This window comes from Cephus cinctus, unplaced genomic scaffold (assembly GCF_000341935.2).
Source record: "Cephus cinctus unplaced genomic scaffold, Ccin1 Ccin1_scaffold0353, whole genome shotgun sequence".
NCBI lineage: Eukaryota > Metazoa > Arthropoda > Insecta > Hymenoptera > Cephidae > Cephus > Cephus cinctus.
Window position 1 is genome coordinate 36,384 of NW_014333045.1, and position 16,340 is coordinate 52,723.

At 36.9% G+C, this 16,340-nt stretch overlaps 1 protein-coding gene across 8 annotated transcripts in view; it reads right to left on the bottom strand.

Annotated features, from left to right (window-relative positions):
• The window catches only part of LOC107267227 (probable phosphomevalonate kinase), a 43,860-nt gene extending 29,304 nt beyond the window's left edge, over positions 1–14,556 (bottom strand). The window contains exons 1-4 of one of the 8 annotated variants that reach the window (XM_025084436.1): positions 14,001–14,556; positions 13,616–13,766; positions 11,112–11,317; positions 1,885–2,080 (exon numbers count right to left, since the gene is read on the bottom strand). In XM_025084436.1, the coding sequence (XP_024940204.1) occupies positions 1,887–2,080; positions 11,112–11,317; positions 13,616–13,701 (486 nt within the window). In that variant the 5' untranslated portion in view covers positions 13,702–13,766; positions 14,001–14,556 and the 3' untranslated portion in view covers positions 1,885–1,886. Of the gene's footprint in view, positions 1–13; positions 1,120–1,884; positions 2,081–4,899; positions 6,632–10,204; positions 10,905–11,111; positions 11,318–13,615 lie in introns of those variants that run through there. The other 7 variants (XM_025084437.1, XM_025084439.1, XM_015738654.2 and 4 more) reach the window with 7 other exon arrangements.
• Positions 14,557–16,340: the final 1,784 nt, after the last annotated feature.

Below are 16,340 nucleotides of genomic sequence, written 5' to 3' on the forward strand. Positions count from 1 at the left end.
GTCGACGACGCGAGTCGTGTTTTTGGAACCGTTTGTTTTCCGTGGAATATTTCCGTGGAATATTTCCGTGGTAAATTCTGTGGAGTATCCGGACTTCGTTCGAGGCCGCGCATACGGGCTAAATTCTCCAGATCGAAGATACGTAGAGATTTCGGTAAGCGATTTGTTAATTTTTGTGAGCGACGAAATCTCGTAACACCCCGCGTTTAGTACGTTTGTCGTTGAATTTTGCCTGTAGGCACGTGGGAGATGTTCCCACTCGTAGAATCGCGTTCGTTTTGAGTTCGAGATTCCGCCGACCGGCAAGGGACTGTGTTCGCGTAAATATGTTGCCCATCGTGGACATATTTACCGCGCGTTTGTCAATCGAATCGAATGAATGTGTTTGAATGATAAGTTCTCTCGGCAATGTTGAGTGTTAGATCTCCGAATCTTATTGTATCGCGTTCACGTTAGGGACGTGTTGTCGAGAGACCCGCAATAGTCCTTGAGGTCGTGTTTTCGAAGTGTCCCGATTAAATCGCGTTATATTGTTGAATCGACTCATGTATTGAGAATTGTCGTAATTGAAGCGATAGCGAATTGTCCGGAAGAAGTTGAAACTGTCGAAATGTCGAATTGTCTCGAATCGTCCGAAAGTATTTATTGAAATGTCGAAAGTATCGAATTTTATCGGATTGTACGATTGTATTTTAGCGAACTGTAAGAGTTAGACTGCGCGGAATAGATCGCGAACTTTGTACGTAGAAATTCGGATTAGGAATTAAGCTGAAATTGATATTGTCCTTCGTTGTTGTTTTAGTCGCTTTCTGATTGGTTTCATTATTTATTTCCCCAATTGTTAAATTTGGATTGTGTTATATCCGCGTGGTCGCGTCCGAAATTGGCGCAAAATAAACGATCGATTTTGGTTATTATTGACCCAAAAAGCCGGAGTATTCATTTTGTTGAAGTTGTCCTTAGTCCTGAAGATCCCCGCCGCCTCCGCGTAGCTGAGTTAGCCAACGTAGGCACGCGAAGACGAACTGTAGAAGTTGATACATGGTTCTCGTTTTGGAACCTGGTGCCCAACAATACCAGAGGTATTATTTCGAATTGTATATGTTAGCCCTGGGTTGCCTGGAACGCAAAGGAATCGCGTAAGTTGTGCGCCGGTCAGTCTCTCATCTCCCGACGAGGCTCGAACACGAAATTGACGTCACACAATATACAGGGTGTTCCGAAATTACCTGACCTACGGGGCATGGCGGTGTTCAGGAGGCACCACTGATCACGAAAATGACCTTCCTTTTGTTCGGAAAGTCACAGTTTTTTAATAAGAGCAGGTAAAAGTTGACCAGTCAGAGCGAGGCGTCGAGAATAACGTAGGCACTTACGAACTCAGAGTTTTCTTCCCTCGCTTTTGTTTCTCGGTGGTTTCGGGCAGGATGACGTCAGCCGAAGACATACCACTAACTGAAAACTGCAATGTCCTATGATAATGCTATTTGACTTACACAGATATCTCTGTGACGTCTTACGTAGTTTATCCTGATCTCGCTTTTCTTTCATTGATCTTTAGCGATTCGTGTTACATCCCGTTGACGAATCGCAATAAAATTCTAATGCAATTGACGACTTTTCATAATTTATAAAGCATATTCCTTAAGAGTTTATATTCCCTGTAAGATATAATGCAAATCTTTCGTAGTAGATAAATCCGAAATCTGTCAGCTACAAGTATTACGCAACTTGGCGTGGGCGATAAAAGCGTCACACGTATTTATTCTCTCTCAGATCCCATACTACGTCAATATAATATACATTCTATGCTTTTCTAGCTTGATTTTACAATTAATGTTATTATTGCAAGACTAAAGATATTTGCAATAAAGTTTCAAGAAATATTATTTACCAAGATTTATTTCTAATATAAACAATACAATAAGATATTTTATTATCAATAAGTGTAGCGTATTATGAATGCGTCGATGGAATACCCATTTCTTGAGGAAGGAGTGTTCAAGAGAAGAAGAGTCCTGGGAATATGATGCCAGCGTACGCTGGTAGTCAGGAAAAGGAATGGACCTCGGCGAGGAATCTGAGAATTGAAATAATAATTCTAACATTATCACTGAATGTCTACAGTAGAAGTTGCTAGATACAGTAAAAATTGTTAGATGTGGTAAAACTATTCAGTTTTTAATTACGCGTTCCACGGCAGATTACGCTCAGGTTTACGAAGGATAAATTCAGTCTGCTGGATGGATCCAAAGCTGATCTACATTGATCTTTCGCGTACAGTGATTATGACTTGAATCGATGATCTATGAATGATCATCAATACTCTACTTCCCTAATGCACAAATAACATCATACTCAGATCAATTTTGAGCCCAAGCCGTATTAATTATACGGAGAAGATCCTTTTCAGAAAAATGTTCGAACCATCCTGCATACCGGTGTTCATCCTTCGTTATAAGAGTAGTCCCAATAAAAAAAGGATCTCATATACATCGTGTAAAGTGTTACACCAGTAATTCATGTCATATCTAACAATTCTTACCATACACTCCGGTATATGATCGGGATACTGGAATATGCCAAGGATTATTTATTCAACTTTCAGTTTGAATTAATCAGGAGAAATCCATAAAAATTGGCCGGAATAAGTAAACAAGCATCCAGGAATGGGAATGGATGTCAAGGAATCCGAAAATGTCCACGCCAAATTGCGTAATATTTGTAGGTGACAGATTTCGAATGTACTTACTACGAAAGATCTGTATTATATCTTACAGGGAATATAAATTCTTACGGAATATACTTAATCCCCCAAAAAACACTTACGTGAAAAAAACTGCGCCAAGTACAGGAATGCTGCGAATTCCTCAAATAAAAAGTATTGAAATCATATTATTGAGGCCAAGTACATAAGTCGCTACATGTTTGCTTATTATATGATCTAGCACTGGCCCATCATTTTAATTGTATTTTCAACATTTCCTATAACGTTTTCACTACTCTTTTACATTACTACTGCTTCCCATAGTTGATTATGATTTAATGGTCATTTAATAATTAATAAAACTTTAGGTGATACCTTATCGAGTACTACTTTGCGGGTCTGTGCATTTCTTGACATAAATTTGGGTTCATTATGCTAGTCATCAAACTGAAAACCAATGTCAACTTTCTATATAGAGCATATTAACAATAAATCATCAAAAATAATCACGGTAAACGCTGAATAACAAACATATAGTTTTAGGATACTATTAGTACGTTCAAAGTAAGTACTTTGGAATTCTTGGCGCGGACCCACCAAGTAGTACTCGATAAGGAATCAGCTAAAGTTGTATTAATTATTAAATAACCATTAAATCATAATCAACTACGGGAAGCAGTAGTAATGTAAAAGAGTAGTGAATAGGAAATGTTGACAATACAATTAAAATGATGGGCCAGTGATAGATCATAAAATAAGCAAACATGTAGCGACTTATGTACTTGACCTGAATAATATGATTTTGTTACGTATATCGGCCTTCATTCCGAAACAATAATAACGTAGCCGACAGTAAATATAATTGCAGACTCAGTACGTTACCCAGTGCATTGCCCGTGTCACCTACCCAGCTGGTTAGGCGAGTGCATTCCTAACGTCCTAACCATACCTAGAGCATCAGCAAAAATCGACTATAGTATAAGCAGCCAAAATCATAGCACTGATGCTCAGGAAATGATTCAGTATCACGCGCAAAAGATCGAACTGCACGTTGTCACTCGTGGCTCTAACCGTTAGAGTATTAGATTCAGTGTAATATTTGCAATCGGGCCTAAATACGGATTCGTTATTACATACCCTAGGGAACAAGCTGGATCGGTTACCGGGCAAAATTGAGCTGCAAAGACTAGTCTTTCCAAATAGCATATAGATTAAATAAAATTTCTGTTCCACTAAATTTCTTTTTGCCTTAACCTCACACGCAGTCAGATTTTGTAATCCGATTTCACAATTTTTTTATGCCAGTATTTCTCATAATCGAAACACATAATCATAATCATAATCTCATAATCATATTGTAACAATATATCGCAAGTTCACATTTTACTCGCGTTTTAAATATCTATTACCCACCTCAAACATTTCAGAGAATATCTATTCACGTTGGAATAGCAAGGCGTGTTTCAACACCTTAAACGAGCAGCGAACCCACCATTGAGTGCATTCTTACCGCTCGAAATTCACTCAAATATCATTCACGTTACCTCCGGTCGTTTCTTTTCTTTTGGTTACTTCTAAATTTTTGTTATCAAATTTAAAGGCCTCGCTAGCCACTACGGCCTACGTAACAATTTCAATACTTTTTATTAGAGGAAATCGCAGCATTCCTGTACTTACCTTAGTTTTTTACACGTAAGTGTTTTTTGGGGGATATCACAAGTTTTTATTGCTCAACGGAATATAGAAGCTCTAAGCACTGAAATCCATATTTTTACAGATATAAAATGTAAATGCATTGTGATGCCGCTAATCAGAATAATATATTGCGTTGACGAAAATGTTTAATGGCATATAAATTTAATTTATGTCTATTTCTTTAGAAATGCATAAAGATATATAGAATATTTTAAAGAAAATGTAATCTTGAAAGCATGTAAGCGTCGTTAACCGTTTTAGTGCCACGCAGTGCGATCGCGCTGTTCGCGTACTGTGGTGAACTGCGTCGCGATGTTTGATCCCGATCGTCAATTTGCAACGCGCTCAGTCCTAACGTATCTTGTCGCAAATCTGTCAGAATTTCCTCTCGTAATTACTAATTTTCTTTTAAATAATCGTAAACAACCTGCATAATTAGCAGTCTTTCTTTAACACATTGAGTCCCAAGGTTTATTTTTAACAATATTTAAAAAAAATATAATATAACATTTTATTTATAATAGATATAAAACAAGATTATTAATAATCATTATTTTTAAAACAAACATGTTTATGAAAACATAATGTATGAAGCCCTTTTCTGCAATGTACACAAATTAAATTCGATCGTTTTATACCAGTAATTTTAGTACTACAAACTACGCACTATCTTAAATTTTTGCCTGGTAGTTTCACTAAACCAAATATTCCCTCATTATAACTTATCATTTGTTGGTTTTTGACTTGTATTTATTCATGCTCTATTTCAGATATAATGCTTGACGTAAATTCCAATCGAATGATTAGCTTCTTTTTGGTAACTTCCTTATAAAGTAGATATGAATTTAATACCATACGGGCAATGATGTTAAACGTAACTCTCTTCCAATATTTTACCGTGCGGCGTTCATCCAAATAGACGTATAACATTTTGTCTGATTCGTCAACTCCCCCCATATAACGATTATAACAATCAATGACGCATGGTTTTAATTTACTTCTTTCGTATCCATTTCGTTTTTTAATTACAATGGTATTGTCATCAGAAGCATGCGTCGAAATTAACAATACAGGTTTTTTTACAGACTTATTTTCGCGGTAGCCACAAAAAAGTACTTCACCATCTCGAACATATTTTGCTTCATTAACCTTAGTTGTTTTTATATCGCCAGGTACGTCTTTTCTATTAGTTCTAATTGTTTCCGTTAAGTATGTATTTGTGCAATGTAAATATTTGGCCAAAGCGATACTACTAAAATAATTATCGGCAAATACATGATGCCCTCTATTTAAATACTGGCTTTGCTCCAATAAATTTATAACGACTTCATATCCAAGTCCATGTTCTTGTGACTTAGTAGTACCAGTTTTTTCTTTAGCGCCCTTATAACAGTAAAAAGTTAAACAATATTTGGATACTGCGTCGCAATGCATCCAAAATTTGATGCCCCATCGGTGGTGTTTTTTATTCGGCAGATATTACATGATTTTCGAACAGCATAAAGTTCCTACCAAGATCGATAGATCGATAGATAATTCTTTATGCGGTTTCGTAGTACAATTTGAATACTCTATTCGCGTATTCAACTATTGGCGTAAATTTTACGAATAGTCCGTACTCTTCATGGCCTGCGGGGAGCATTCTTTATTATCAACTAAGTGAAAACATTGAAGAATAAGCTGAAATCTATTCCGCGAAAACATTTTTGAAAACTAGGGTATGTTCCTTGAATTTTCGGCCCAATAAGAAACCATTGTTGGTCGCTTCGTTATTCCCATTTCCAATAAAACTGCTACAAACGCCTTTATTTCAAGCAAAGTAACTGGTTTCCATAGCTTCATTCGAGATCCGCGGGTGATGTCAAGTGATTTTATTAGTTGTTCGGCGTACTTATTTGTTTCGCAAACCATTATTGTTAACAGGGACGAATCGATAAACAGATTAAAAAAGTCAATAGGTTTAGATTCGTTAGTTAGCGATGACTGTGGCCCAGTATCTTCAGTAAAGCGAACTGAATTCTCTTGTTCACATATACCATCCAAAGAAGTATTTTCACATGTCGCAGAACTGATAAAATGCACGGAATACTATCTTTGCTACTAGATGTATCAAAAGTGTCTATTCTACTTCTTTTTGAGACTGCAACAATCTCATTGCCATCGTCAGAATCAGAAGTTGAATTAGATCTCGAACTTGACATCGTTCTTTTCATTTTCGTATCCATTGCCCTACAAGGGATACACGAATAATAAATAAAACATTAATACATTTTTTGTCCATATTTTGGCTACCGCTCCACGGAACTATACCCTTCACCCATGTTCCAGTGCCGCGGCGAAAAATAGTGTTAACTGAGTGTTAAAAAAAGTGTTAAAAAAGTATTAATTAAAAAAAAAAACTAATGTACACATTACCTCTTCAATTGGAAGACCAAAACCTGTATTATAAAATGTTATCACGTACAAAAAACGTCAAACACTAACATTTCGCAAACTTTTGAGTGCTCAGTATAACGTCTCTGATATGACTGATGAAACAATATGAAGTATGAGAACGCCGGGCGGCATATTACGACGAAAAAAAAGAGCAGCGCGACCGCGTCGATCGGCATTACTCACACATAAATAAAGGAAGCGCTATCGCGCTTCGTGGCACAACCCGACACGGATTTTTAAAAACCTCTGGCACTAAAACGGTTAATAGTGTCCGTCCAGCTTGTTGAAATCGTATGGTAAACGTAAATGAGGAGTGCTGGAATATTTACGTACCTCAGACCGTGCGAACAATAGAGAGGATACTACGGTTTGAGTAAAACGCCAAAGCGTCACTAATTGCACACTTTTCTAAATACCCTGGACTTCCACATCCAACACCTAGATACAGGAAATTATGGAGAGAAATACCCAGACACCCTGAACTTCCACGTCCCATACCTACATACAGGAAACGACGAAGCGCAACACCTGGACACCCTGGACTTCCACATCTAACACCTAAATACAAGAAACTACGGAGCGGAATACCTGGGCACCCTGGACTTCCACGCCTGACACCTAGATGTAAGAAACTACGGAGCGGAACACCTGGACACCCTGGACTTCCACGCCCGACACCTAGATACAAGAAACTACGGAGCGGAACACCTGGACACCCTGGACTTCCACGCCCGACACCTAGATACAAGAAACTACGGAGCGGAACACCTGGACACCCTTGACTTCCACGCCCGACACCTAGATACAGGAAACTACGGAGAGGAACACCTAACAATCCTATATCTCTAAAAACTGTCACCTAAAATACGAGGAACTATGTCGAAGCACACATATACATACATCCATACACGCGCGCTCCATATGAATGCTATTAAAAACTTAATAATTCTATACTGTTGTGAAAGCACCCTTATACTAACTGGAAATTCGGTATGAACAGTAGCTTCACGTATAAAGTGTATTTGATTGTGTTGTGTATTCGTAAATTACCAACACCATCCAGAGTACAAATAGGTAAAGAAGGCAAAGCAGTCAGCGCCATCTGTTATGTAAAAAATGCGATGGACGTGCGAAGACGACGACGACGACGACGACGTACATCAACCAAAAGTACAAATAGGTAAAGAAGGCAAAGTAGTCAGCGCCACCTGTCGTGTAAAAAAGTAAATCGACGTGTGAAGACGACGACGACGGACGTGAAATAAAATCATCTCGCTCGCCATGTAAATACGCCCTGATCTTGTACACTAATCGTATTGAACTTGGTAGCAATCGATTCAAAACTCTTGATTGCTATAGTGAATGTATCAATAACTTTTTCTCACACATAGCCGTTCGTAAAATATTTGAGTCGAAACACAGTGTTGTAAACCATAATATAGATTTGGTAACGCGGCTACGTCAGAAACATCGGATTGGTTACGCTGCGACGCACACATTCCACTGACTAAATATTATGGAAATAAAGGAGACGCATCGCCAATACCATGGTGAAATATAGAAAACAATCCTTTGGTTATTGCGTCTCTAAAAAATTCCATAATGAAGATATATAAAGCGCATGACCTGTCGGTACGTCAGACGAAGTAGGAAAGCTACGAGTGAAGTGTTACTACGGTAACTTAGTCAAAGTACTAACCTCGGTCTCGGGACCTTCGTACTCACCACATTAACGGTTTCATATCTAATAGTGTATTCTAACGTAATCATTTTGTGTTCAATAAATCTTTTACTTGTTTTTGAAAGTTAAGTTCCAACTTTTTACTCGAGCAACGAATCCCAAAGTACCCGATTCTCGAATATCCATTCCGGTGGTCAAACTCGTAAATCCAACTTTTGGATTCACAACAGGACAAGAGATGCTTCGAGTAAAGAGTCTCGGCGGGCCGTGCCCTGTACGACGGGTTGCCGAGACAGTTACAGTTTTCAGTTAGTGCTTGACTGTTTAACTGAGAATCTCTGTTCTCAGCGAGTGACATCCAATGGTATGTCTTCGGCTGACGTCATCCTGCTCAAAACCACCAAGAAACGAAAGCGAAGGAAGGAAACTCAGGATTCGTAGGTGCCTACGTTTCTCTGGACGCCTCGCTCAGATTAGTCAACTTTGACCTGCTCCGATTTAAAAACTATGACCTTCCGGACAAAAGAAAGGTCATTTTCGTGATAAATGGTCCTCCCGAACACCGCCATATCCTGTTGGTCATGTAATTTCGGAATACCCTGTATATAATAAAAGAATGTATAGTGTATTTGTGCCCGTAGCTTCATCTCCACACCAACTCATGAAGCCCCACGAGCATTATATGGTGTGGTAGCACACGATCCCCCATAGAACAAGTTTATGTTTTGGAACGGATATCTTTTCAGGATATTTCAGGATATTGAGAAAATTCTGTTTTTTTTTTTATACAGCGTCTCTCCCCTTGTGATGTTAAACATACTTCTCGCTTCTCATTTGATGGAAAAGTTCCACAAAATTCTAGAAAGATCCACAAAATTTTACAAAGATCTGGAAAATTCAATAAAAATCCATAGAACATTCTAGGAAGTTCTAGAAAATTCTAAAGAGTTCCGTTTAACCCGATTCGGGTGGGTCGTTTCAGACCCAAGGCATTTTTCTTTTGTCTTATTACTCAGAATCCGTGTAGCCTGGAAATATCTATCCTCACCCTAAAAAAACTTTAGGACTAGAAGACCCTCTGTGCTGAATCGCGTTTTCCCAGTGACAGCCTGACCTTCGCAGTGAGCAGGTCAAGTTCACGTTGGGTCTGAACCGACCCACGATAACTTTAACTTCGGTGCAAACTCGTTTTGAGCGTCAAGGTAAGTTTTTGAATTTTCATGAAGTTTATGAGTATTTTCGAAAGATTTTTTATATGTACATTTCGCGAAAACGAACCAACATTGTATCAAGTGTAGGTTGGCCGTTTGTGAAAAACATCATTACACATGTTGCAGAGACTATTTGTAATTATACGATGATAGAATTTAAAGCGTGAACATATTGTTATTTTTTCTTCATGAATATGTATAATTTTCTACAAAAATAAAACTTGTATACATCGAAATATATCGAGTTATTTCTTGAAACTTCAAAATTCCTCTTTCGAAAAAAGCGCCAATTGGCACCTCAAACTTCAGCATTTCTTTTGTTCCCATCTAGTTCGTGATTTTTTTCGTAAAAATAAGCTTCTTGAACTTTACAATGCTATTTGAAAAATTAAACTATGTCAATTTGTTCAAAAATTATACATTTTTTACATGAGGTGGGTGTGATTATCACTAAAAATAAAATATTTGTTAAAATTTTTTTCAATCCTTTTTTATTGATAATTAAGCGTTTTAACATGCCTTGGGTCTGAAACGACCCACGATAACCAGAGAAGGTGCCAAAAAAAGCGATAACCTGATTGGGTTAATTTTGCCAGCGCAAAGCGAGGGCAATTCACTAGTCACTAGAATAGATTGTTATGTTATTCCGTTCATTGTATTTTTAAGGTAGAGTCAACTTCATTTGTTATATTTGACCAGAATATAAAAATTATTAACCCTATTTTCAAGTAAGTTATCCATTAATCATGTCTATAACTTTCTGCCATGAAATATATGTATAAGATCTTATTAAGAAATACGCCCAAATCATACAATTTTACTTTTTTTCACATATAAACATTGTCTGCAGAACACATTCATAGTAATCTATTTTAATTGTGTTGTTGTGCCGCAACGTCTCGGTGACGAAGGAGTTCGTTCGAGAGGTTAGGGCCAAGGTATTTTTGGGATCGTTGCCGGTTAAGGAGTTGGAACTCGCGTGAATACAACAAAACTGAGAAGTTTTATTGAAACAATCAAGCGTGTGTTGTATAGTATGTCGACGTACGTCGACTTGGAAAATATAGGCACCGTTCAGTACTCCTATTTCCTGTACCGAGTCTACTCCACGAAACCACCTTATCCGTTCGGATTTTAACTGTAGACTGTCGATTTTCGGATGTGCAGGCATAAGCTGGACTTCCGAAAAGTGATTATTGTGCGATTTTTCGATTTCCACATCTCGGTTGCCAGGCCGCCTTTAGTTCTGACTTAGCGCATTGCTACACGCGTGAATTACTTGGCCTGGCGTTTCTCAGTGGGGTCAGGAGACTCCCAGCATAACAGTGTCATTTAACACTAATGTAGAAGATGTGATCTGTTACATTTTCTAATACTATACCGTTATACATGTCAATGGCTTCACGACAGAAATAACCATAATCTCTGTCTCTGATCTCTTCAGCCCATTTATTCATTTCACCGCGATATTGTTCCTTGTACGGTCCATCTTCAATTAATTTATTGTAATCAAGATTTAAAGTTTTTGCCCAATGTGTCTTTATTGGTCCAGATATTTTTATGATAACACTTTGAGCTGACCCAATCCTAATACATAAACATACAATAGAATAAAATTAATGTTTTATTTAATATAACTATGAATCAGTCAATAGTTAATATTTTATCATAAAATAGTAGAACATATCAATTTCAGCTCTACCTTTATTAAAGATAAAATTAATTTGAATTGAGGCATCCAAGGGAATTTTAAGAATGTTCATTATATTAAAATTCTTGTAAATTAAATTTGAATTATGTAGTGGTAAAATCAGTAGAATTTGATATACACTAATGGGCAATTGAAGTGGAACACTTGAATTTTTGTGTATTTCTGCGAAACTGTGACCGATTTCAAAAAACGAAAAACATTTTTTAGGAAATTTCCTTTCCGTTCGAATGGTAAATTTTTTATCTCGATCAGATACAAAATGGCTGAACTGCAGGGGTTAGAGTGAAATAGTACATTTTGGAAGTTTTTGAAAAGTGCGAGTACTAGTAGTTCCAGAAGGAAATTCATATTTTTAATTATGGCACGAAGGAGAGCAGCCTTCGGCATTTAAAAAACACCCCCATTGAACCCCTGTAACATCACTCTGGGGGGAGCTACACTCCCTTGAAGTGAAAACACTTAATTGGCCATAACTTCCAAACGCGCCGGCCAATCTGGTCCAGTTTCTGCGTTATATCATTTTTAATGCTACTGCAGATTCTCACAAAATTATTGTTCTCAGAGATGATCCCGTGCCGATGATCTCGAGATATCGCAAGCGCACCCGAAGCTTCCCCGCCATTTTTCATTAGGAATGCGATGAAATAGAAGTTTTATATTTATTTCACGTTGTAGCTGAGATTTAAATGATTAAAACGCGCTTTTAAACATCCAAAAATGAGTTTGCTAAGGGGTTATATTTTTCATTTGAAAAAACGCCTAAATTTTGCGAGTTTCGCTCGAGGTACTCTGATGATTACTACCCTACCACGCGCGCCAAGCAATTGTCCCCCGGAAATTTTGTTTTTTTACAAATTGTGTTAAAATTGTGTAGTTACTTCAATATCACAATGGTATGATTTTGGAGCTGGAACAAATGAGGCAGCCTTATTTTACATAGTCCACTAGATGTCGGGAACCTAGTTTATACTACACACTTACACTTGTATTAACGCATTATATTTATAATAAATAGTAGTAAGACATGGTATAAACAGCTATTTGATAAAAATATACTACTTTATTAAGCCTATCAACTGCTTGGTGTAAACTAGTCCAATAATGATTACTCTGTGGTTCCATATGCAACTATTGCCTACTTTATATAATGAATGACTATTATTGTTAACAATTATTTGCAGAATTTCCATAAAATTTGAAACGCTACTATTATTTTAAATGTGGAGTTGAGCAAAATAAAAGACAAAAGTAGGAAAAATGTGTATATGCACTTAATGCACAGCTATGCATATACCATATATAAAGAAGAGCCAAGTATTCTGTTATATTTGTCGATATTTTGATCAGTGTTTATTTATTTGGAAAATCAGATTTGGCATTCAGCTTCAAATTTGGCAGTGTTCCAATAGTAGGAAATATGTTTAGAGAATTTACCTGACAATATCTTTCTGTATTTGTGCACTTTTATAACATATTCTCATAATAACCCTAAGGTGTTTGCCTAACATCATAATAATAGTATCCCAATTTCTGGGAATTCTATTTATATCATTCATTACAAAAATATTTCTTACGTAAAGTATTATCTTTGAGAGATGTGCAGATAGACAGAGATCCATCATTTAAAAACTTTGCATATCACATATTATTTTTAAAAAATGCAGTAAAAAATGATATACAATGCTAAGATGTTCAATACAATGATCGTTGTGGTAATGTTTGATATTTAGAATTTTCATCTGCCTTTACTGCCTGGAAGCTAAGATAATTCAAAGAAAAATTATTGTTATTTTGACAAGCAAAGTATATATATGGTGCATTTTTGACTACTTTCATTCCATATATTTCGTGAACTACATGGTAAATAATGTTTTAATTTTGCATGCATAACTGCTAAGTACCTGCCAAGTATATACAAAATTTAGATTTATACCTTGGAAGTGTTCGAGTGATCAAACCACCTTAAAGTCCTATGACTATAACTGCGATGAATGGTTATTATCACTATCAGGCAATTCATCAGAATAAATCATGGCTTAAAACCAAAACGTTTTACCTAAAATGATTGTATTTCATATTTTCTGATTAATATAAAATATAACTAGAATGCAATAACAGACACCATGACACATTATGTAAAGCTTGTCAAAAAAAAATGCTCTGACATCACTTACCTCAAACTAAGTAAATCCGTAATATAATCCTTCCCTGATTTCCTTTTTCCACTGAACAATAGAACACGTTTCGGATTGTCTGACATTTTTAAACTTATTCTTTTTTTCTTTATTTTAGAGGTACCCTCTCAGCTCTGTCAAATCTGTCGAACTAACATGTGTTCTAAAATTGACTGACTACGTTCACGCGACGGTCTTACGCCCGTTTCCTCCGACGCAGTTCAGTGTTAAACTTAATTTTAACTCAGGTTACTGAATTTTTACATTCCTCCAACGGGGTGCGTTCCATTTACATGACTTTTGTGTCGACTTGTGTCAACTCGTGTCGACTCATGTCGACTCTCGAAAACGAATAAATGGAACACAGATACTCTCGTCAACTCACCACTCTAACAGAGTCTTCTCGAGTCGACTTGTGTTGCTGACACATGCCGACACAAATCAAATGGAAAGCACTTTTGACGACACAAGTCGACTTGTGTCAACTCGTGTCGACTCATGTCGACTCTCGAAAACGAATAAATGGAACACAGATACTCTCGTCAACTCACCACTCTAACAGAGTCTTCTCGAGTCGACTTGTGTTGCTGACACATGCCGACACAAATCAAATGGAAAGCACTTTTGACGACACAAGTCGACTTGTGTCAACTCGTGTCGACTCATGTCGACTCTCGAAAACGAATAAATGGAACACAGATACTCTCGTCAACTCACCACTCTAACAGAGTCTTCTCGAGTCGACTTGTGTTGCTGACACATGCCGACACAAATCAAATGGAAAGCACTTTTGACGACACAAGTCGACTTGTGTCAACTTGTGCCAGTAAATGGAAAGCACCCACTATTGAACGGAAGATAACCGGCGTTTAATTTAAACGCCCGGGGATCGATTGTGTAACTCAAATGTAGTGAAAATACGAAAAGTGAATAGCTATTAACCAATCACTGTGCCTGATTTCTTTTGAACCTAGTACGCGATTGGCTAACAGCTATTCACTCTTCGTATTTTCACTACATTCGAGTTATACAATCGATCCCCAGAGACGTGAACGTCGTTCAAATACAATTAAGTACAACGATTGGTTAACAGCTATTCACTTTTCATATTTTCACTACATTTGAGTTACACAATCGACCTACCGATGTCGAATGTTCAGGAGGTCGATTGTGTAACTCAAATGTAGTGAAAATACGAAGAGTGAACAGCTATTAACCAATCACTGTGCCTGATTTCTTTTGAACCTAGTACGCGATTGGCTAACAGCTATTCACTCTTCGTATTTTCACTACATTCGAGTTATACAATCGATCCCCAGAGACGTGAACGTCGTTCAAATACAATTGTATGGTTGCTGTATCAGGTGTGTGTGTGTCAATGTTCCATGGTGGTAAGAAGTGTAGCGTTGGCTAGGGCAGATATGAGTAGGGAGATTGCCAATGAGCCTGTTTTTGGTGGTCTCAATTTTACTCTGGTTTCAGCGCGCCACCTTAGCGGAGGGCCCTCGAAGGAGTTCCACGTTTTTGATTGGTCGAATGAATTCGTGTGTTCCTCGAGATCCACAATATCAAATCGGGTGAACACTCAAATAGGGAGACTTGTATCCATCCTTTCTTACTGCATATTGCATAACCGTATTAACGAGGTAGTAAATTCTGCCGATATTAATTCCCTTAACTATCCACCCATTCTTACTGCATATCGCATAAACCGTAGTAATGAGGTAGTAAATTCTGCTGATGTTAATTCCCTTAATATCCATATGAAGCTTTGTAAATAATAGAGTGAGCAAATAAAACTTTAAACAAACCCTCGAACGTGAGTAACTACAGAAATATAAAGTTTCCAATTTATATATCACAATAGCTCGGTAGCACACGTGCTTGGTGTTGGATTAACGTCCAAGAGTCTCGAGTTCGGAACTCACTTCTCATCCCTTTTCTTTTTTTCTTAATGATTAACTTTGCTTATTGGTTAACCTAGTTAACTTAAGATTCATTAAATATATGATTATATTAGTCTACAAATATTGTATTATATTACATCGTATACATGCAATAAATTGGTACATGAATCAGCGAACGTTTCTTCTTCCCGAGAGCCTACCTGTCACAAACACCTATATTACGCTGTTTCATGTTTTAAAGTATAAATAATATTCAGACGGATAAAGAAGGCATTATGGAAAATTACCAAAAACAAAAATGCACTTATAAATCTCGAACATAAAATGATGAGCATATAAAAATGAACCAATTATTTTCTATAGTGAGATGAAACAAATAATGTATCTGGTGAGGGATTTTTTTTTCATTTAATTTTTATCATTCAAGGCTATGTAAAGACAACATTTGTAATACATCGAATTTTTAGAAAATTTTGTCAAGGTAGAACATACTGATAGTTTGAAATATTAAAAATAAAATTATCCTTCCGTAGGCATGAATAAAAAAAATTGGCTAAATTGAATCAGGCTACTCAAAAATGTATGAAACTCAAAATTTCTAAGCAGATATACTATTTGTCTCATCTCATTTTTTACTGCTTTTCTATTCGGCTAAATAGTATTAAACTATTAAAAAGTGAAACAGCCTGCCATACGTGCAAGTGTTAATAAATTTTTTTTTTAACCGGACCATGCTGCGACCACGGCACATTAAAACAAAAAATGAAATGGAGAAATGTATCTACGTTACAAACGCAAAAGCGTTAAGAGAACGAAAC